Here is a 23,546-nt window from a genome sequence, read left to right as displayed (position 1 = left end):
GACTCGCCCGGCGACCGTCGCCCGCTCGCGTAGGTAGGACTTCTCCAGGGGCAGTCATATTGACGCTTGTAATTTCGAAAGGGTATTTCGGTTTCCCCTACCGGGCTCGGCTTAGAGCGGAAGGGAGAAAGGCGTCCTTGCAGGGCTTTTGAAAGTTAGATGGAAGGGCCCGTGGCTGCTTCTTTGGAGAGCGCATACCTAGGCCGGCTGCTGAAAGTATTTAGTAGTTTTATTTGGGGGGCAGTTTTCTTTTTCTTTCAAAGATGCATACAGTAGTTAAAGAGAAAACAGTTCAGCCCAGAATTTCAGTGATTTTATCATGGTAAGGGCCAAAGAGCTCCGAGAAGGATCTTTGCCTAGCGCTTTCTGTTACTGCTTTTTATGTTGGAATGTGCCACTTTATGCATCAGACATTTCTAATTGGGTGAGAGCTCTCCATGTAAGAACAATTCTGTATTTCTCATGTGTACATCTGCTATGATTTTAGCTTTTCCTATGGTAGTTCAGAACTTTACAACATAGTAAGATTGTATTAAACACGAAAGAACTCCAGCTTAGAGGCTATATATAAACAAATAAATGACTGTATTTTAAAGCAACATTGTTTTCACAGGCTCTAAATAACCCTGTCTTGGAAAGAGAGTAGAAAATATCAAGTCTTTGTTACGGGAGCAACTAAATTAGTTTTATTGACCAGACAGTACAAACTCCTCCAAGAGGGGTATTTATAAAAATTACATTAAATTAGACCCGAGGGTGGAAAAGCATGTTTTTTTGTACTATGAATTTAAATAGGGAAGAAGTTGCAGTAACTAACTTCCATTTGTGGAATTTTGTGTCTTGATCTCTAAAGCAATGTAAATATGAAAATCCAGTCCTAAAAACTCAGTAGGACCTTTGTCAGAGTAAGAGGGAACTTCTAATCTTGTATCCGCCATTTTGAAGCAATCTCTCATAGTGTCAAAGTTGCAAATTAGAGATCTTTGCAGGATAAGTGCCAATTTTTAGACAAATAAAAGCTAGACTAGAAAACTGTCAGCCCATATTAACATCCGTTTTGGATCCCTTTGCTTGGGGGCAGTGAGAGACACTCAGCTGAAGAAAGTAAATAACTTTTCTTTTTCTTCCTGCCTTTTCCCTCCCTGAGCTCTTTTTCTTATAGGATTGTAGAAAACTTGAAAGGTAGGGAGAAATTCTATTAGTTTCACAACTTTGGGTGTTTGGAGATCTACTTTCTTCAGAACTAAAATGTGCAAAAGGCAGCCAGCATTAACAGGAAACTGCTGTAGCTGCTGAGGGACCCCCAATGTCTGAATATTTGCCTCCCGCCGCATCTGCGCCTCTACAGCATCAAAACCAACATGGAAGAGGCTTGCACTCCAAATGCTCACCCTTTCTGCTTGCAAATGTGGGGGCCTGTCATTACCTGATTGGTGGGATTCTAACTTCAGAATTTCTAGCAAACCTCATGCCAATCTTTAAGACTTTTTTTTTGCAGTGTGTTTAAATATTTGATGGGCGTCGATTAAAAGTTAAATACTTGTTTGTTTAGCTTTAGTTCTTTAGACACATAATCAAGGTCCTCCAAAACCTTACTAAATCTGTTACTTACCTCAAAATCTAATTACCCAGACTACTAATTAGGTGAAAATGATTACTGGAAATGACTTCAAATGTGGAGTAATAGCAGTTGAGCAGTTTTCTCAAGTTTGTCGATTAGCAAGTTGGTATTTTAGATGTTAAATGCACTGACATTTTAGGTTCACAGCAGTTAAAAGTGGTAAAAAGCTAAGATAATTAAAATTTGCCTTGGAAAGGCAACAGTCTGGGGAGAGGTAGATTTCTTGAATTGTTTCTTTGTTTCTCACCAATGGGCTTTGTTATCAGCATTATTTATTTAGCCAAAGAGTTCTTTGTCTCTGCAAATGGCCCCAATCAAGTTTTGTTTGAGACAATTAGCTAGTGCCAGCCAATGAGTCCTATGCAAATGTAGGGATAGGAATGCAATGTGTGCATTTGAAGGCGTGGGGTTTTGTTCTTTGGGGGAAGGCAGATTGTAATTGCTTTCTTCTGGTACTTTTTTTTCTTAAGTTTAGTGTGGGGGTGGGGAAGACAGGTTTATCTGGCCTCTCTCCGTCCCCTCTAGTTCCAGAGCAGCTGGGGGTGGGTGGGTTGCAAGTCCTTTAAAAGCCTCTACCTCGCATAGCCCAGGCTCTTTCTAAGTTAGTGGTGGAACGTGGTAGAGCTGCTGCCTGCGAAGCAGTAAACCAGCACCTCTGTTTGTTTGTTTGCTTTGCCCACAGTTCAACCTCTCCAAACCCACACACTAAGGACCCTGAGTCTGTCCACCCCCAGCGAAGCGAGACCTTCTGGCTGGGTCCCCCCTATTTGGGCCAATTTTGCGCCTCCAAACAACCTTAGCATGATGTCTTATCTTAAGCAACCGCCTTACGCAGTCAATGGACTGAGTCTGACCACTTCAGGCATGGACTTGCTGCACCCCTCGGTGGGCTACCCGGGTAAGTGAGCCTCCGGCACTCCTGCCTCACCTTTTCCCCAGGCCCGCCCCTCCGGGTTGTGACGCCCTTTCCCCGGGGGCTCTGGGGCGGGTGGTCTCGCTGCTCCTGCCCCAGCTGCAGGCGAGGTACCCACTGGGCTTTCTCTCTGAGAAGCAGCTCAGGGCCACAGGGCATTTACCGGCCGGAGGGGAGGATAGGGGCTGGAGGGAGTAGGTGGATCCTGCAACACTTGCGGAAACTCACACCCATTTATTCTTAATGGGAGGGACTGGGGGACACACTTCGGAGCCCCTCGAGGGCGGTTACTGCCTCCGCCCCTATCTTGAAGCCCAGTTCCTCGAAAGGCCCTCTTCGAGACACTGGGTTTCTCCTCGTAAATTCTCCGGGCCTCTCCTGGGGCTTTCCCTTTCCCTGTGACCTCCAGGCCTCATGCCTCTAATCCCTAGATGTGTGATTTACCCTGGGTACGGGTGCTTTCCTTTCCGCTCAGATCTGTTTTTTAAAATCCTCGTAGAAGTAGGAAATATGCCCCCATTTTAAAGATGGAGGAACAAAGGCTCTTAAAACCAAGATCTCGAGCAGGATCAAGATGTCGCCCCATCAATCCAAGCTGCGGGTCCTCGGGGATCCTTTGACTTCACCGAGTGGATTTTTTTGTTTGTGTTGTGGTTTAAGGGTTGCTTTTGTGGGGTTTTAGGATTCTTGGCTTCCTTTTATTTCATCTGTTAGCTATGGAAGGGTCACTCTGGCTGGAGCTATCTCCGACGCCAGGCGAAGAGGGGAGGGCTCCCCTGGAAGGGACAGTGTTGGCCTGGGGAGCCGAGTCCGGGGAGGGGGTGGGGAGAACACCTCTGGGCTCTGGGTGGAAGGGCTGGGAGGACAAGGGAAGTGCCGGGAGTGGGGGTCGGGGCAGTTGGAGCGCCGGCAGAGACCCCTATGACTGAGAAACTGCTCCCCCACCCTAAAGGGCCCTGGGCTTCTTGTCCCGCAGCCACTCCCCGGAAACAACGCCGGGAGAGGACGACGTTCACACGGGCGCAGCTAGACGTGCTGGAAGCTCTATTTGCTAAGACCCGGTACCCAGACATCTTCATGCGGGAGGAGGTGGCGCTGAAAATCAACTTGCCCGAGTCCAGGGTGCAGGTAGGGCAGACGTAGATAGAACCGTCCTTCCCGGCCGTGAGTGCCCCTCCTCCCCTGAGCACAGCGTATGTTGAGGACCCCGGGAGAGTCCCAGGTCTTAAGAAAGCCCCAAAGGAAGGCTTGAAACAGCCCTCAGTTGGAGGCCAGTACACTCTTCTCCTAAGGCTCCTTGTGCCCGATTACTCGCCTTGCCTCTTTCTGTACCCCCACCCCATCCTATAAGCACGAGTCTCCGGGCCTAGGCTGTAAGGTAAGACTGGCTGCAGTGATGCAGCCCAGTCCTAGAGCTCTTGGGTCCCCAGCCAACAGAGGCCTCGTCTTGGCAGATTTCAAGGGCAGTCACTTAATATTTTAATACTTTCCTTTCCCCATGTGGAAATCCTACCCCATTCTCACCTACTTTTAGAGATGAAAGAAGCTTAGCTCCTGGATAGCCCCAATATTTTTACAGGTGAAGAAATGGAGTAAATGACTTGCTCAAGGTCACATGTCAGTTTGGTGGTAGAGCCAGGCTGTAGAAGCAGCTGGTGCTCTCATCAAAGAAATTACACAATAAGAGTGTTTTCTTTGACCTCTTAGGGACTGAACAGAATTTGCTAGCTCTGAGCCACTTAGCAGATAAAATATCAACGCAACATCCTCAGTGACATCCTCCCCTCCCCTTAACTTGACCTTAATTAAGCTGGAGAGGGAGAGTAAACTCCAAATTTCCTGAAACGCAAGCCCCACGTAGAGTTCCCTGGACAGAATGTTTAGCACCTAAACACACACACACCCTTGGGACTCCCCTGTAGCCAGGACCTATCAGTGTGAACTGCAAACCAGGCAAGACACTTTTCAAAGTAAGGTGGGAGAAGTTTTAGCACTTGGGAGGCTTGAACTCAAGTCTTCACTTTAAGAAAGTAAATGGCTCTGAATGGTTGGTGGTGATATGCTCAGCTTTGGTGGCACCGCTAACCCACCTGTATGTAGTGGGCATTCGAGAAGACCATGGAGGACTTGTTGCTCAGAAAATGCCTGTAATTTTCTCTTGAAAGAGGGTGGTGGTTTCTTTGCTAGCCCCCCCGCCCCCCCCTTCACTGCAGCCCATGAACGGGACTGGTAAAGAGAGTGTTCACAGTTGCAGGCAGAGGTTTACCTTGACAAGCCAGTGAACACGGCATAGGGAACTGAAGCTGTGTACTGAATAGCACTACCCTGAAGGCAAAGACTCTAGTATCAGACCTGAGAGGAGCAGAGAAGTCTGTTCTCAAGCTCAAAGCTGAGTACGTACAAGACATTCCACTTGCCATAAAGAAGGTTTCAGCAAATAGTGGCTTTCAGACTTCCTTCAACGGGAACACTTCTCCCTGGAGCCCTTGTTTGTAAGTGAGCCTTTTTAGGAGAGAAGGAAGAAAAGAAAAAGTAGAGTGATGGAACCGACCTTCATGTTAAAAGTTATTCCCTAGAAGATGGACTGTCAACTTTGAATTTAGGCTGTTCTTGTTGGCAAGTCACGACAGAATTGTCATCCCTCACTTCTCTTGTGCTTTGCTCCAAAAGACATAGAAGCATTGTATTCCACCGTAAGTGTTCCACGATACTGCAGGGTCTATGTGGATGTGTGTATTTGAGGTGAAATACAAGATAGGAAAATGGGAGGGAGAATTTTTAGCCATATGATTTATTATTCTGGGCTAGGAGTCCAGTGCTTCTAGACAGCCTCCTCACTTTCTTTCAAAACCAGGGCTATATATAACGGCACCATATAATAGGTTTTCGGTGACAGGAGAGATTGTCTGCTTAGCTCATCTGTCCGTGGAGGGCAGCTTTATAAGCTTTATAATCTGGGAGCCGTTCTTGTCCTTGAAACCACGTTAAAGAAATTTCTTTCCCTTTCAAGGTATGGTTTAAGAATCGACGAGCTAAGTGCCGCCAACAGCAGCAGCAGCAACAGAATGGAGGTCAAAACAAAGTGAGACCTGCCAAAAAGAAGACCTCTCCAGCTCGGGAAGTGAGTTCAGAGAGTGGAACAAGTGGCCAATTCACTCCCCCCTCTAGCACCTCAGTCCCGGCCATTTCCAGCAGCAGTGCTCCTGTGTCTATCTGGAGCCCAGCGTCCATCTCCCCACTGTCAGACCCCTTGTCCACCTCCTCTTCCTGCATGCAGAGGTCCTACCCCATGACCTATACTCAGGCTTCAGGTTATAGTCAAGGATATGCTGGCTCAACTTCCTACTTTGGGGGCATGGACTGTGGATCTTATTTGACCCCTATGCATCACCAGCTTCCTGGACCAGGGGCCACACTCAGCCCCATGGGTACCAATGCAGTCACCAGCCACCTCAATCAGTCCCCAGCTTCTCTTTCCACCCAGGGATATGGAGCCTCAAGCTTGGGTTTTAACTCAACCACTGATTGTTTGGATTATAAGGACCAAACTGCCTCCTGGAAGCTTAACTTCAATGCTGACTGCTTGGATTATAAAGATCAGACATCCTCGTGGAAATTCCAGGTTTTGTGAAGATCTGTAGAACCTTTTTGTGGGTGATTTTTAAATGTACTGGGCTGGACATTCCAGTTTTAGCCAGGCATTGGTTAAAAGAGTTAGATGGGATGATGCTCAGACTCATCTTCTGATCAATGTTCCCGGAGGCATAGAAGGAAAAATGAAGGGCCTTAGAGGGGCCCACCAACCAGCAACCTGAAATGGACAAACCAGTCTACTTAAGATCCTGGCATAGTTTTAGATCATTGGTTTTCCTGATTTGCAAAGTGATCAAAAGCATTCTAGCCATGGGCAACCAAACGCCACCAAAAAAAAAAAAAAAACTAAATTGTGAGGGAAAGGAGGGAAGGACATAGCCTTCTTAAGCAGAGGTGTTCCAATGTTTTAGCCAATCCGTGGTTGAATCTTAGGAATGAACAGTGTCTCAAGCTCACTCACGTTTCATGACCAACTGGTAGTTGGCACTGAAAAACTTTTCAGGGCTGTGTGAATTGTGCGACTGATTGTCCTAGATGCACTACTTTATTTAAAAAATAATGTTCATAAGGAGTCAATATGTAGTTTAAGAGACAATCAGTGTGTGTCTTATATAAATGGTACATCTGTGGTTTTTAATCTGTGCTAGACTTCAAAACTGTGATCTCCTGTTATTGTATGCAACCTTGAACTCCGCCTCTGCAGGGGTTCTTCTGTGATTAAATAGGTTATAATTATAAGCAAATTCAGAGCAACTGAGTACTTATCTAAAAAGATTACCTTTGGCTGGAGGTGAGCGGCACTGAAACTTGACAACAAAATGTTTCTGGACAAGGAGAGTGAGAGAAGAGAAGCGGAAGGACACGAATTCATCTGTAATTTACTGTTGGTAAGCCTGGCAGTAAAGAGACATTGGTCAATTGCTCTGACCCTGATGAATTTATAGACCGAGATCATTGTCGTTTATGCTTGCAGATGTTAACTGGAAAAGTTATATATGCATAAACCTTTTCTTCCTGGATTTGGCAGATATGTATAATTATATTAAAATGGTTCTAGCACAATATTGGGTCCAGTTTAATTTTATGCCACTGTTTATGGATGAAAAGCCCACATTCAGCCTCTCCTTCCCTAAACATATTTTATTTAGGTCAGGGAGGAAATCAGTAAACTCTCCTTAGAAAGCATTTTTGGTTTTATCAATGGATGCAGTAGATACGAGTGACCGTGGTATGTCAACTTTGTGTGACTTCCATCAGGACTGCTCTGGAATAGACTATGGAGAGCCTAACAATCCTTATGATCTTGCTCTCCTTGCCGCACACCATAGTGATTTCTTAGACACTTTACTGGTACATTTTAACATAGTTCATTTTTTTAGTGAGAAAGGAAGAACTGTAGTACCTCGGAGAAAATGGGAATGACAAAAATTCCTTGTTTTTATTCTCTCATTTGATTAAGGGGATTTTTTTTTTAACTTCCAAAAAAATCTGAGGTGAACATGAGAGGGAATGTAATCAGAATCTGAAAGCAGTTCAGGCAGAAATGATTTCTGAACAAAAGAGTTCCAGAAAAGTTTTAAAACCTATAATTTCAGTAGTTGAACATAAGGCACCCTGGTCAGTTTTGTTTTTGTTTTGTTTAAAGAAAGTGCTGGAGAAAAGAAAATCGGTCCCTTCTCCTTATACCTGCATTTTGTAAACCAGAAAAGACAAATGGGCCAATGGTCATGGTGCTCCTTGGGCAAAAGCAGTATTTAATTTTAAACTCTTTATGTTCTTAAATTTCACCAAAATTAAGTGACTCTTGATTGTAACTTTTTAAAAGAACTTTAGCAATTACAACCATTTTGTTTTCTGGCTAATTTTTCTGTCCCTGGCTGTGCATGCTCTCTTGAACCCTATGTAATCTTGCCTAATAAGTAAATTGGTTTTGTTCTACTGCTAAAGGAAATGCAATAGTTTACAATAAGCAACTGAGGCAAAACTTGATGGCAAGATTTTCCAGCGCCCATTGATATTTACCCTACAGTAGTTTACACTGAAGTGAAATAGAGGCCTAAGAGAGACTCTTTGCTTTATAATTTTCCAGCTTCTGGGTCTCACTCTCCCAGCTTTTCTCATGCAACAGTAAAGCAGATCGAAAGTAATTTCACTGCTTTCAGTTTTCAGAATGCCCCACAAAGGATCAGGAAAGACCCCCTCTCATTAAAAATAGCAGTGGCAAACAGGGCATTGCTCAGCAAATAATGCAGTTAGGTTTCTCTCCCAATACTAGAAACACGGAGGAGGTCAGAAAAAGGCGTTGAGCATCTTCTGAAGCTAATTTTTCCATCACCTTTGCACAACTTCGTTTAACAGACCACGGAGTTAAATCCCTTTGAATTGATGGCAAAGTAGAAATGAATTCCCCCGGACCGAAGGCAACGAAGGGAGGGAAAGGAGGGCGGGGAGCAAGCGCCGCTTTAAAGACGGCCAGAGAGTTCTGATCACCACTCCTACTCAAGACCGGGTTTAATAAAGTTAAGCCCAGTCATGGCGACACTTGTACTGAAATGACGTCACCCTCCAAAGGCGTCAGGGAGCTACTTCAACTGCATATTGGCAATGGGGGGTGGGGGGGGAGGCAGAGGTCGGGTGGGGTAGTCTGCTTCACAAAGATCTGTTGCCCCAATCCTTTATCTTCCCCACAAAGATTCTTGGCCCTTTGTATTTCACCTTGGGAGTGTTTCTAACCTTCACAGATAAGAAAAGAAATTCAATCAAGTCAATAAAGTTCCGGCTACCGAAATTTACGAGTTTTAGATAATGGTCAGTTTCCTCAACTCCCACTAGGTTCCCTTAGTCTCACCTCTCCCAAGCTTCCCCCTACCCAGCCACGCACAGCCAGGGCGGAAGGTGCAGGGCCCCGGGAGGCCCTGGGCGGGACTGCGGAAACTGAGCGCCAAGGTGTGGGCAGGGGCGGCACGGGAGAGCGGCCTGGGTTCTCGGCTCAACCCACCGCGATTTCCCAGAGCTGTGTTTTCCAAATCTTGTCTGCGCGTCGGAGTTAGCCCGGGAAAGCACTCGCATCTCCAACCCTCAGAGCCCGAGTTGGGGCCGAGGCCCAAGTCCGTTCTCCAAGCTGGTGCCGCCCTCTGGGCCCCACTCACAGCCCTGCAGGCCTGGCTCCCTGGGCCCTGCCTCCGGCTCAGGTCCGAAGCCAGCACCTCCGCGGAGCCGCAGCCCACCCCGCTCGGCTAAGGGTTCAGGCCCCGCGGGATCCGGCCGCGCCCCAGCCCCGGGGGCCGAGGGCCCCCGCGGGGCCTGCGCGCCTTGAGCGCCCCGAGAGCGCGGCCTCCGCGAGCCCTGATGTCTCTCCTGGGTCAGCCGCGGGCCTCAGGGGCGCGCGTCGCCGGGGTGACAGCACAGCCCCGCCGAGTTGCGGGGGTCGGGGGCGAGTGTGTGTGTGTGGTCCGGCCAGGAGGTGAGCACCTTGCGCGGGAAGGAACGAAAACCGAGACCCAAGGAGCGGCCAGGCCCAGGAGATGGGCCCAGGGAGGGAAAGCGCGCCCGGCGGGGCCTACGGCCTCTGGCTCNCCCGGGAGGAAGCGCCGCAGAAGGCTGGGGTCTCCTCCCGGCAGCGAGGGGGAGGCCGCCGCCGCAGCCACAGCGGGGGCTCCCGCCGCGGGGCGTCCTTGGCGCCGACAGGGAGCCCAGCTGGGCCTGCTTCGGGCCCTCAGATCTCCCCGGAGAGCCAGGTGCTTCGGGGCTGGCGGGGCTGAGAAGTCGTGCTCGTGTGTTCCGCCCTCCCTCGGGGTCCTGGGCTCCGAGCTGAGGCTTTCAGCGGGGAGCCTCATCCCTTTTCTCCTACCCCTCGACGTTTCGTTTTTTAACCGAGTGCCCGGTCTTTTCCTTTTTGGACCTGGGCGCAGCCCTGAACGGCCCCGAAGGCCGGAAGCCAGGTCTGGAATGGGGAAGCGGTGCCTTACGCGTCCGGGACAGCGCCAGGAAGCCGGTTCTAGTTACCTGCAGGGCAGCGGCCGAAGAACTGTGCCCGCCCCCGCTTAACCAGAAGCGGGTGATCGGGCAGCCAGACCTGGCACGTACAGCACAAGTTTGAACCCGCATCTAACACCGGGTGGAAACCTCGCTGTTGTTACCGGGGAAAAGCTGTAACCCAAAACCAGGCGTGCCAGTGTTAGGTGGTGGTTTACTGCATACAGAGACATGTTTTAATCATGCAAAAGAGAAAAACAAAGGAGTCGGGCAGGAGCCGGGCGCATCCCACACAAATGGAAGCTGACGTCGTAGAAAACAACCTAAATGGGAAGATACAGGGCCCGACTGAGCCATGACCTCAGCCTGCTTCTTGCCTTCCTTGGAAAGCTTTAGGAAGGACAGCTCTTTCCCTTTCTGCCACAGAAGGGTCCAAGCCCCAGTCGCGCATCTGCATGCCCAGATCTGTGACCAGTGCCTTCCACACACCTCTTTTTCTCTCCTCAACGGGTAGCGCCCTGTAAACGCAGCGTGCCCGGAAGAGACCTGATTCCCCAGCCGCCCCAATTTCCGCCCTTGGGTTAGCACGATAGGAAAGACAGGGAGCCCCTGGGATGGAGAGAGCAAAACCCCAAACAAAACCCACCCCGATGTCTTTCACCATTAGGCTCTGAAACTGCACAGATTATGGGATTTGTCTCGGACAGAATTAACATTACATGTGAAACCATAGTGCTCCGGTGTATTGAGACACATTGTATAGAATTGCTTGGAGCATCTCTTCCAAACTGCCTGTTAATAGCAATATGAGGCCTTGAAAGCCTACGCGGGTTTTTGTTTTTAACCCGATTAAAACAAAATTTAGGCACTATTTGGAAAGGACAGTTTTTCTAATGGAGGCAATTCGAAGGAAGCGGAACCGGTTGGCCAGCTGGAGGACGCTTCTGTCTGCAGAAGTGGCTGGAGAGGAGAAGTAAGCAGGCATGCGTTTGAAAGACCTTCTACTATTCGGCAGCTCCCAGAAGCAAGGCAGGCATCCTCCCCAATTCTAAAGGGAATTCTGTCAGACTTCCTCTCTTGCAAGCAGTGTGTTTTATATTTAAAAATCAAACTGCTGTCGACTGCAAACAAACAAATAAGCAAATTCAAATAAAGGAGCCCTACCAAGCCCAACCCATTCGGTCAAAGATAACTGCAGGTGCCCAAGACGCCTGGCTATCACTGGGGGAGAGGGGCGACTCCAAATTTTGTTTTTCTCCTAAAGGGAAAGTCGAACAGCATGAGGTCCATGACTCACTTTTATTCCTTAATCTCCCCCACTCTTTACCTTCCATTCTTAATGGAAGGAAACATGGTATTTGGGGGTGGAAAAACGACAACAAAGAAAACAAAAACGAATCCCACAGCAAATATATAATGGTAAGTGGCCAAAGTTTGAACTGACTTCCGTTTCAGCCCCAGAAGGGGAAAAAAAGTGTCCAAGAACCAGAATCCTCAGCCACCCTCTCCCTGTGTCCTCGCCTTAGCTTGCCTACTGTGGAGGTGGGAAGGGGGCCTTTGGATTAAACGTTTCTTACTAGGCAACACTTCCAGCCGAGGGTGTCTTTTAAAAATAAGATGCCAGGTTCCAGCAGCTATACCAGTGCTGATTTTTACCCCTTTGAACTGTCCATGTGGAGACCCGCAAATGCGGCCCTGGGGAAACACAGAAGCAGCACTTTACTGCACCCTGCAGGTCTGCTGACCTCCACCCTCGGTTCCCCAGGTAAAGGCCTGAAAGCGCCCTTAGGGTCAGCTTTGGGGCGAAGGCTCTCCCTTAGGCCCTGCCCCCAGGCTCCCAACTGGAGTCTCCAGAGGCCTGCGGCCACACTGCAACCTGAAAATCACTCATCCCGGCCCCTAGTTGTTAAAATCTGTTCCAAGAACCAATAGTCACATTTTAGGCTCATGGGCCATTAATAAAAATCTCCTTAACATTCAAATGGCTCTAAAATGCGTTGATGGCGGATTACTGGGGCCTAATGGACGTTGTGTGTGACAACATGGTCCCTGAATAGCGATGTTCTGGAGTGGGTGTCTGACCACAGCTACTTGATTATCAGCTTACAGCCAAACCACATTTTAGCTGCGATGCTCTTAAGTAGAGGCGTTCTTCCCGACAGTAGAGGGGGACTTCGGTGTTCTTCATTTAACCGGATTTAACAAACGCGTAGAGTTTTGGAAAGGGGAGGGGGAATCTTGCCGGTCGGCATAAGGTCACCTCCAGACGAAAGAGGGGCGGGTCGCGGGCCACTGCCCCTCCTCCCTGCCTCTAANGAAGTCCGGGGCCTCCCCGCGGGACCCCGGCGCTTCCCCGCCCCGGCGCAGAGTCCCTGAGGCCGCTGCCGGGCCGCCCCGACGAGCTCGCCGGGCGCTCCTGCCGGCGGCGCGGAAGCCTTCGGGCCTGGCTGCTCGCAGTCGACGGCGCTGAGGATGCCCCGGCAGCGGCTGCCGCACCAGACAAGCGGGGTCCCAGGTTTTAAGGGAAAGCGGTGCAGGAGCAGAGTGCTCCTGCCCTTCACCCGCCCCAACTCGGCAAACGCAGCGGAGGGTTGCGAAAGCTGGGCCTTCCCAGCCCGGGCGGCGCCCACCTCCCTCGGCCCCCGCTAAGGTGACCCGGCGAGCAGAGGGAGTGCTGGGGAGCGCAGAGAGGCTCACTCGCATAGCCCAGAGGCCGCTTCCGGCCAGCTGCCGGGGACAGCGGGACCACGACCCCGAACTCGTACCTCCGACGGCTGCGGGCCTCGAACCCGCGGTCGCTGGATCCCCCGTGAAGACTGAGAAGGCTCGGGCCCCGGCACAGTGTCGCCGCTCTCGGAAGCGGGAGCCCCGCGGTCTTCCTGCTCCACCTTCAGCCGCTTCCGCAGTCTCCCGGAAGGTCGGGGTGGTGCGTGGGGGTGTAACGACGCGGGAGGCCACAACGCCCCGCGTCCGGGACGATGTGGGCGCCCCACGCCCGGCGCGCGGCGAAGTCCCCACTTCCTCCTTCCAGCTCCTCGTGGCGAAAAGACGCGGGAACTGAGACACGCTTGTCCTTAGAGAGCCCGCTGCCTCCCGGGCCGGGCCTGGGCTTGGACCCCAGTGCCCAGGGGCTGGGCGCCGTCCTGGGGCCTGGCGCGGTGCGCCCGTCCGGGTCCCGAGGCCTGGGCGCCGGCCGTGATGGCTTCCGGTTCCACCTGGAGGCCCGGCCCGGCCTGACCCGCGGGAGCTGAAAGGTAGGTTCAGAAGACTGGTAACGAGTGTCCTGAAATGAACACCGAGTTCGAGTTCGGAACCCTGAAGGTGCACATACATATAAGCTTTTCCCAGGTCCTTCTTGCCCGTGGACCCATGCAAGTTTGACAGCCTTTGAGTCATGTTTGGCTCCACATTTTCAGCTATTCATTCTTAGTGCTAGACCGTGCTAAGGAATTTTTTCATACTGGAGGCAGATATTTTGGAGATTTTTACACACACACGCATGCACGCACACATCCAAAAATGAAATTAGGTAATTTTGGAATGAAGAGTCACATTAATATTATACATTTTATTTTTTTTTAAATATTTTTATTTATTTCTAGGAGAGAGAGAGACAGCGTGAGCAGGGGAGGGTCAGAGAGAGAGGGAGTCACAGACCGAAACAGGCTCCAGGCTCTGAGCTGGCAGTCAGCACAGGGCCCGACGCGGGGCTCGAACCCACGAACCGCGAGATCATGACCTAAGCGAAAGTCGGACGCTTAACCGACTAAGCCACCCAGGCGCCCCAATATTATACATTTTAAATTGATGCGAGCCTCTAATTGAAATGTACTTCTCAGTAGCTCTTCTCGCCGATTAAGTTGATTCTATTTTTAATTTTAGTCTAAATTGGCCACTTTGAAGCTTTAGAAGGCTAACAAGAACTCAGTCTATTTATTAGTTCTCTACCAAAAATCATAGCCTGATTTAGTCTTAAAACTGACCACAGAAAAGACCCTCTGATCTTGAGATGGGGGAGGGGGGATAGTGATACAAACATACAGTCTCCATTTTCAAGAACAAATAATTGAGTTGATTAAACCAATAATCTTGATTCCTGACCGTTTTAGATTAACACATTACTTCCTTGTTTCCTTTTTCTTCCTCCTTTTTGCCCCCTTTCCTTCATATGCATAGCTAAAGGTATGGAGTATATAATACACACTTTTATTAAGAGGTGCCTGAGCTGGTATCTTTTACAGGAATCTTTTTTTTTTTTCAATGTTTTTTTGGTTTTGAGAGAGAGAGAGCTCGTGAGCAGAAGAGGGGCAGACAGAGAGGGACACAGAGGATCCAAAATGTGCTCTGTGCGCTGAGAGCAGAGAGCCTGATGTGGGGCTCCAGCTCAGGAACAGGGAGATCATGATCTGAGCTGAAGTCTGTCACTTAACCTACTGAGCCACCCAGATGCCCCTTTAGGAATTCTTAACCTGTGGTTCACACTTCCCTTTGAGGATGGTTGTACATGGATAGATTTTAGAAGATGGGTAAATTCCCTCAATTGTATAGAAAAATAATTTTTTTTGGTCTGTGTTCAGTGTAATTTTTCTGGACAGATCCATAGCTTTTGTTAAATTTACAAAAAATGTGCTGTAACCACTCCAAATTAAGAGTCATTGGTTTTTATGATTCATATATTGTGAAAGAAGGATGAACTTGGGGATAGACACATGTAGTTCTTATAAAAGCTGGACAAGATGGCGGCCCAGTGAAATTTAGATCTACCCCTAATATTTTGAAACTTTTATTTTTTTAAACAAAGGAATCTAAAAAATTCCCTTTTATTTTTAAATTTTATCAAGTTAGGCCCAACTTGAATTATTGGCCATGAGGTTATGTATAACACATTGTAAAATAACAAATGAAGTAATTAAGACTTATTTTTGATATTATCTACACATGAAATGTAATGTAGAGAATTTAAGCAAATATTTTAATGACTCAGACCAAAATAAACCCCTCTTTTTAAAAAAAAATGTTTATTTAATTTTTGAGAGAAAGAGCGTGTGTGGGGAGGTGGCGGAGAGAGAGGGAGACACAGAATCCCAAGCAGGCTCTGCGCTGTCAGTACAGAGCCCAATGCAGGGCTTGAACTCAAGAACCATGAGATCATGACCTGAACCAAAACCAAAATGCTTAAGCGACTGAGCCACCCCGGTGCCGCAAGCCTCTTTAACCAAAACAAGGCAATTGACAGTAATAACAGCAAAATATTATCTGGCTCTGATTTAAAACTTTAGAAAATTTGGTATGAGTTGAATCTCTTTCTCCTTGTGCACAAACATAAATTTAGTAATCATGCCTAGGTTCCCACATTTTTCTGTTGAAAGGTTTTCCCTTTTCCTTAAAGTTTAATGATTGTCAAAGGTGGATCGAATAATAGATAAGGGAGGTGGGACCTTCCGACTGAATCAGAAGGAGGGCATGGTTATACCATCCAGGTGAGGAATTCAAGGTCAGATGGTATAATCACCTGTAGGGGACCCAGGGTAGAATTTAAATTAAATACTCAGAGGCCTGTCTTCAGAATAGCAGATCTTGCCCATTTCCCCCCACCCACAACTCCCCAGCTTACTTCCAACCTTGTCTAAGGGGATATCTTCCATTAGTGCAAGAGGAGGCATAATCTATGGGTTTATTTAGCATTTGATCTTTGCACAGAGGCTTCCATTTAGAGTAACCATTGCAGCTAAGATTTGGATCTGGTCCCTAAAATAGCCTGAACTGAGCAACCTCAGGCAAGTAGACGCAAGATACTAGCAATTTATTTCATATCAGCTCCCAAGCCATCACCAGATGATAACAACCCTTAGACACCGTTAATCTCTGCTTGACTCAAACTGGTGACCGCAAGGTGAAAGGCAGGGCGTTATCTCTGAGCAATTCATGTGGCCTTCCACAGATTGCCAGTTGGGCCAATACAATTGAAGCCTCTTCTCCAGTGGTTACTTTAAAATTTCATATCCAAAGTCTTTGGTCTTTGTTGGACTGGAAGGTAGGAGGGCTTTATCAAGGAAAATGCCCGAGGGCCAAGATGTGGGAGCTTAGAATCCAATACAAATTAGAAAGGTTGAAAAGGTAACTGTGTTTTCCCTGCCCAATAAACTTTAAACAACATCACTGTGACTATGACTAGAAAAAGCATCTCTGGGAATAAATGGTTTTTTTTGCCAAACAGTGGAAGGAAAATGCACATATAAAAAATAAAAGGCGAAGTACTATCTAGAATTGCTTTTATTGTTTTGAAAGTGGCTTTATTTTTGTAATCTGGAAGGTCAGTACAGATCGCCATGTTCTCATTCCATATCNGGTGGAGAACAGTGGAGAATAAAGAAAGGGGGGTAGTGGTGAAGGAAAGCAGTTGATGCCCAGAGGGAGACCACGCTAAGTGACCCGCAGGGCAACTATTAACTATTTGCACTTTTCAAATATCTAGAGAGAACAGTTTTAGGTTCATATCCCAGGGTGCTCAGCTCTACCCTAAAGTCATAGAAATGCGCCTTTACTGTTTGGTGGAATCATTCTGCCTCTGCTACTCCAGTATCCTAGTTGTAATCATTCTATTTGATTTTGTTAGATGGCTCTGGAGAGGATCGACAGATTAAAAAAAAAAAAACAAAATACTGTAGCTATTTTAATAATATGTTGTTCAAGGTCCATGTGTCGGAAGTGGGTCATTGATGGTAAAAGTAGACACAAATTATTTTAGGTATTTTTAGCAATAAGCTCCTTGGCCAAGATCAAAAATCAACCTGACCTATGCAGAATTTTAGTCGGTCAGCAAACAGTGTCACAGAGACATCCCACTATGCTGTTCTATAACTTCCTTCCTAGACCCTTTGTTTGCTGACCTAGCTTTTTAATTAACCGGTATCTGCCAGCCCTACTCCATTGTTTGGTATCTTCTCCCCAAAATGATACACTAAATAAACAAATTCAAGTCATAATTGCTAATCGCAGGATGAGAGCGTTTTATACAATCGGTAAAAGGACACCCCTTAAGATAAAAAGTCACTGACTGATAACAGTGGTGTATTTTGTAACATTGGAAGATATTTTTAAAGGGATTGTGGGGAAATAAGGCACGGAATAAACAGTGAGTCTTGTTACTGCTTAAGACTGGCCTTGGCTCCAGTGTCTTGACGGTATAAAGTTCAAAGATAACATCAACAGGGGGTGCCTGGGTGGCTTAGTCGGTTAAGCGTCCGACTTTCGCTTAGGTCATGATCTCGCGGTTCATGGGTTCGAGCCCTGCGTCGGGCTCTGTGCTGACTGCCAGCTCAGAGCCTGGAGCCTGTTTCAGAGTCTGTGTCTCCCTCTCTCTCTGACCCTCCCCTGCTCATGCTGTCTCTCTCTCTCCTAGAAATAAATAAAAATATTTAAAAAAATAATAATAACATCAACAACGTTTGCCTGGTCAGACAAGAGGCAAAACAAAATGTTTAGATATTTGGAGGAGATCCCAATTTCAGGACTGTCTGTTCTTAGTATGTGTCATGCTTCATGAGAGGTGGACTGGATAGAGTCTAGAGCCTGGACAGAGGAGACCAGGCCCGTATTCTCTCGGTCTAGTCCCACCACATCTTCACGATGGCAGTGATGAAGGTAGGATCAGTCTCCCATATTGAAATGATTTGCATATATCGCAGACCAACAGGACATGGGACCAGGTGATTTGATCAGCCTTTCAAAGATCTATCCCCACGGACAATTTTGCTGCTTTCCAGAGGTCAGTTTTTTACCTTAGGTCTAGAACTTTTACATGTGTGGGTTTCATCGATAATTCGAGTGGATTTAGTGCCAGCAGAAACCAGTAGCTTCCCTCATGGAAGTGCAGCCTGGTCTCATCCTGCTTATCTTTTTCTGAATATCTTGAGCTTTTTCTGAGCTTTGGCTAATTTCACCTCAATGTCATATACAAATTGGGTTGTGGTAGTGGTGGTGTGAGTGAGAGGTATTTGGTTTTTGCCTATGACTCTGGTTCTCATAATGTCGTAGAAACCCTCATACAACGGTATTTAATAAGTAGATGTAACTTCCAGGTGTCTTAGGAAACGTTAAGTCAGTACATTTTTTGTTGTTGTTGTTATTTGAGAAGTTGACCCCTGGTTCCACCAGGGGAGTAGTTAATGGTAGTGGTGGAGCATGTAGGCTTTGAAGTTCGATTGTCTGGTTTTGAATCCAAGCTCCTCTATAATGAAGTAGATCTTTTTCCTTGTGAAGATTTTCCAACCCTTCTGAGCCTTACTGTCCTTATCTGTAAAGTGGGAAAAAATAATAGTTTTGACTTCCCCAATTGTTATGAGGACTAAAGCCCTTAGCTCAGTGTCTGCTAGGTAGTAGGTGCCTCAATCCTTGTTCCCTGTTACTGTTACTACCATTATGGTCACTGTCGTGGTAGTAGTCGCTGGCCAGCAAAACTGAGTCAGAGTCAGAAGCCTCGATGAACTAACTCTGGCTGTACTCACTCTACCAAAAGGACGGGAACACAGATACAGGAAGAATACAAGAGTGATCATGTAATATTGTATAACATGTATCAATTATAGATGTAGCATAACTACATTAAATTCATCTTGTGTTGTGTTTGCCTTTGTCACAAAGAGCCGCTGATTTTGTTCAACAGTCCAAGAAGCCATAAGGATTTTGAAATCTGCGCATGTATTCAGCAAAAAGGAAGGAAGAGCAAAGACAAACTTGACAAGAGGGTCAAAGTGTAACAAAACAAACCACACTGCTATCTTTATTTTATTAAAAAAATTTTTTTAGTGTTTATTTATTTTTTAGAGAGAGAGGGAGATCCCAAGAGGGGGAAGGCCAGAGAGAGTGGGAGACAGAGGATCCGAGGCAGGCTCCATGCTGACAGCGGAGACCCACCAAGGCCACGGCCACCGGGGCTCCAGTTCCCAAGACATGAGGTCTTGACCTGAGCTGGAGTCCACCGCTTAACTGACTGAGCCACGCAGATGCCCCCACACTGCTACCTTTAACTCTTTGTTTTGAATCTTGTAAATATTTATTTTTCAGAGAGAGCACACATGCACAAGCTGTGGACGGACACAAAGAAGGAGACAGAGGTTCCAGAGCGGGCTCTGCGCTGACAGCAGAGAGCCTGACGTGGGGCGCAAACTCACAAACCAGGAGACCACGACCTGAGCCGAAGTCGGATGCTTAACTGCTTAACCGGCTGAGGTACCCCAGCGCCCCCACACTGCTAGCTTTAAATCACACTTCTAGTCCTCTCCAGGTAAGATTTGAAATGTTTATCCAATATTGCAAGTAGTGTTTTCCCAGCTCCAAGTGCTCTGAACCCCAATCTGCTCTCAGTGTTGTTTAGAATGATATGAGCACCTTTAGTCCCACATACTGCAGGTTAATTCAGCCTGTGGGCGATGTTTATTGCCTCCTCATCTCCAAAAATGCTGTCAAAACATGGTTTTAATTTCCTTTTAAAAAAAATTTTCCTTTTAAATGTGGCTTAAACAGGGCTGCCAACACATTTCACAAATTCCCTCAACACCGACATTTAACAAGAAAAGTGTGGTAAAAATTGTTTGGTAATAAAATAATAAAGACCTTGTAAATTGGGCCCGTGGTTTAAAAAGAGAAGAGAATAATGGGGAACAAAAAAAACAACTTTATGCAAATCAACTCGTAAGGGTAATGGAAAAAGGAGAAGAGAACAGGGTAATGAATTTGTTCAAATGAATTTACGGAACACAGCAATTCTCTAAAGAATTACAGAGACAACAAGAAGTAAGTGTCTAGCGGGGCTGGTATCTCAAGAAAGCCTGAATAGGCAAAATGGACCACATTTGCAAAGAGCAAAGCTTTAGTCATCAGCTTCCACACTTCTTCAGCACCCAGGTCTGTGCAAGCAATTTGTTTAAGAATGCAAACCCAAAACATCTCTGAGGGCATGGACAGGGAGGCCGGATCTCCTCTGTGATGTCTGCAATGGAGCAGGGACCTGACAGCCACCTGTAAGGGTCTGAAATTGTCCAGGGCCATCAGAAGTGCCCAGGGTCATCCGAGGGGGCTAATTTGGAATAAAAGTAGGAAAACAAGAGATCTCTCAGTGATGAGCTCTCAAATGCTTGTGGAAGAGTCACTCAAGGGAAGTGACAGAATCACCAGTCTGGAACATTTAAAGCCAGGGAAGGAAGGAAGGCAGGAAGGAAGCCTTGGAATTAAGCCTCAGGAACTGTCCAGCATCAGCCAACAGCTCGATTCATGAGTAGGTGACCTGTTAGGTGAGAATTCCCACCTATAATGTACTTACCGTATGCTTATTAAACACCACTCTTATTTTTCAATTCCTCTTGACAGTTATGACACTAATGGTATTATTGCCAAAGGGACTTTTGTAGGTTCATATAGATTTGCATTTGTTCCAAGAGGAGATGTAGTTATATTAATAAGAGTCCATGTTTGCCTTCAGCTTTGACCTCTTCGGGAGAGTGAAAGAATAACCAAGCACATTGTAGCTTCTCATGCCTGCTGTAAATTTCTCTGAAGAGCAGTCATGAACTGCATTACTAACAATTATATGAATAATAAAACTATAATATTTTTCTGGCCCCAGAGATATTAAAATGGATATTAGAGGGGCGCCTGGGTGGCTCAGTCGGTTATGTGTCCGAACTTTGGCTCAGGTCATGATCTCACGGTTCATGAGTTCGATCCCCGTGTCGGGCTGTGCAGACAGCTCAGAGCCTGGAGCCTGCTTCTGATTCTACCTCCCTCTCTCTCTGCCCCTCCCCCACTCTCTCTCCCTCTCTCTCCCAAAAATAAATAAACATTAAAATGGATATTAGCATGGCTATAGGAAAAGATTCTGAGGTGTCAAGCTTACAAAATTAAGCTTCCACTTAAACTTTCATTAGGACTTAGGAAACCCAGGACCATCGGAAGGTGTATCTATTCATTCAGTGACTATTTGAGGGTCTTTTGTGTACCAGGCACGCAAAGTTTCAGCTCCGTGGAGCTCACATTCATGGTGACAGGAGGCCCTTCTGCTGGGTGGTCCTGAAGGGAGCGGAAGCTTCTGAGTCTGAAGGGAAATGCTGGTGCGTTTAAGGATGTATGGAAATGCAAGGGACACTAGAAGCTTAATGTTTGTTGATACTCTAAGGGATGAAAACACATATTTTCAAACCACGTTTGAACAGAATCCAGATGTTCCAATGAATACATGTAGTTTGTGATGCTCCAGGCTCAGGCCCCCCTGGGAGCCCTGGGCGTGCGGAGGGAGGTTAGAGCACACGAGCTGCTCTGCATTGAGAACCTATGTGGGTCCCAGGGCCCGTGGCTACAGGAGCTCCATATGGTGTCCTGTGTCCTGGCCTTGTTGTGTGACAGTTGCTGCTAACAGGCTTGGCTTAGGCTTGAACGTCTTTGAAACTCACCCCTCCTTCACCCCGGCCAATTGCCTCTGTCAAACTGACTCCTTGATAAACAGGGCTGTGAATGGAATGGCCGAAGTGTCCCCTGGATAGGCCAAAGCAATCATCTAGTGTTTTCTACAGACGTACTGATTGCAAATTAAAGAAAGGCCTTTTTGGAAAGGACAGCCCATTAAGAGACCATTCAATGTTTAATTACATGCGGTTGGAAACTCTGCAGAGTAGCGGCCCAGCCAAACGGGGCATCAAAATCTCAGGCAGACATAGTGGCTGGTGCAGAGTTTCCTTTTGAGCTCCAGGTACAAAAATTCAAACCCAGAGTGGTGTATTCTCACACTCCAAGGCTACTATAATAGTTCATTATTACTGTCCCTGTGGTGTAATATGATCCTGGAAAATGTCACACAAGAATTCCTCCAAATTGTTTGTTTCATTACTCTTCCTCCTCCTCCCCAGTTTCTATTTCTTGGCTCTGTTCTTTTCTGTAGGTGCCTTTCTTTCTCTTTCCTCCCTCCAAATGGTATTGTGATGTTGAATTCACCAGGTGTGCAAACTTCCTCCCTCATCTGACACTTCTTTGGCAGAAAGCACAGGTAGCCCAGCAGGTATTGTCAGGGTCAAGTTAAAAAATAACAAAGCCTGCCAATGCAGATTTTCTTCTCCCAACGCCTGGCATCAATGGGTTCGCAAAAAGACTGCTGTGGCTTTAATATTTCCCTTTTTACAGCTGGCATGAACTTGGCAGTCCATCCGCAGCTCACCACCTTTCTCCCACTCTGTCTTTGTCAGGACCAGGGGATGGCCGTGGTCTTGAAGTGGAGGGTGGGGTGGTAGGGACAGAAGCAGAATGGCAAAGGGCATTATTCTATTTAGAATAGAACAAGTACTGTTGTTAGGTCTCAACTTAAACCTCAGTGGTCTCCATTAGGTCCTTGATTCATCAGAAGTGAGCTGACTTAGTAAAAATATTGGCGATATTTAATCTCTGTGGTGGTCTTTTATAATTTAAAACCACAAGGAAACATCATTTTGTAAGTAGTGAGTTATATGCCAGGTGAGCGCCCCAAGTTCTCACCGGCTAGGTAAACTTAGACACCAGCTGGTTGTGGGGTGCCTGGGTGGCTCAGTCAGTTAAGCATCTGATTTCCGCTCAAATCATGATCTCATGGTTTGTAAGTTCGAGGCCCCTCCTTGAGCTCTCTGCTGTCAGCACCGAGCTTGCTTTGGATCCTCTGTCCACCTCTCTCTCTGCTCCTCCCCTGCTCATGCTGTCTCTCTCAAAATAAATAAACTTAAAAAAACAAAAAAGAAACTAGGGTTTTGTTTTTGTTTTCTTTTTAGAAGTATTTATTTTTTTAGAAGGATTTATTTATTTAAGTGATCTCTACACCCATCGTGGGGGCTCGAACTCACAACCCCGAGATCAAGAGTCAAATGCTCTTCTGACTGAGCCAGCCAGGTGCCCCTGTTTTCTTTCTTATGGTCTGGTGTTAATCCTACTAGAAATAATCCTCCTATGGAGAAAAAAGTGAATATATGGGTCTTTAAGCAATCAGACTTGCTGCAGACATTGGAAAGCTGCGTCTGTGGTACATGGAGCTTCCGCAGCTTTTTCTGAGAGGGAGTCCCCACACTGTTTCCAAATCTTTCTCAAAATGGTGTGATTTGTGTTGACATTCTTGACCCGTCAGTATCCAGGGCTCCCAACACCTTGTTCTGTCACAATGAAATTAAATGATCAATTCATTACAAAATGGCTTTCTATGCACACATTTATATTTCCTTTGATAATACAGTGAGATTAGGGGCACCTGGGTGGCTTGGTCAATTAAGCACCCTTCACTCAGTTCATGACCTTGTGGTTCATGAGTTCAAGGCCTGTGTGGGGCTCTGTGCTGACCACTCAGAACCTGGAGCCTGCTTTGGATTCTACCTCTCTCTCTGCCTCTCTTCTGCTCATGCTCTGTCTTTCTCGAAACTAAATAAACATCAAAAAAAT

General features: G+C 46.9%; 1 protein-coding gene across 2 annotated transcripts; it reads left to right on the top strand.

The window, feature by feature from the left end:
* Positions 1–2,422: 2,422 nt before the first annotated feature.
* Positions 2,423–6,165, top strand: OTX2 (orthodenticle homeobox 2). Of its 2 annotated transcripts, none has more exons than XM_077769361.1 (3): positions 2,423–2,519; positions 3,511–3,662; positions 5,545–6,165. In XM_077769361.1, exons 1-3 carry the CDS (start codon positions 2,423–2,425, stop codon positions 6,163–6,165), a joined length of 870 nt encoding a protein of 289 aa, XP_077625487.1. The 2 variants fall into 2 exon arrangements, with proteins under 2 accessions (XP_077625487.1, XP_077625477.1); XM_077769351.1 differs by having other exon boundaries at positions 3,487–3,662.
* The last annotated feature ends 17,381 nt before the right edge of the window (positions 6,166–23,546 follow it).

This window comes from Crocuta crocuta, unplaced genomic scaffold (assembly GCF_008692635.1).
Source record: "Crocuta crocuta isolate KB4526 unplaced genomic scaffold, BGI_CrCroc_1.0 scaffold10, whole genome shotgun sequence".
NCBI lineage: Eukaryota > Metazoa > Chordata > Mammalia > Carnivora > Hyaenidae > Crocuta > Crocuta crocuta.
This window is presented reverse-complemented; position numbering and strand designations above follow the sequence as displayed.

Bases quoted from the DNA above. Each gene is read 5' to 3' on its own strand.
- OTX2 (XM_077769351.1), top strand. From the start codon at position 2,423: ATGATGTCTTATCTTAAGCAACCGCCTTACGCAGTCAATGGACTGAGT. The intron at 2,520-3,486 runs GTAAGTGAGCCT...CCCACCCTAAAG, and splicing joins CCCCTCGGTGGGCTACCCGG to GGCCCTGGGCTTCTTGTCCC. The intron at 3,663-5,544 runs GTAGGGCAGACG...TTCCCTTTCAAG, and splicing joins TGCCCGAGTCCAGGGTGCAG to GTATGGTTTAAGAATCGACG.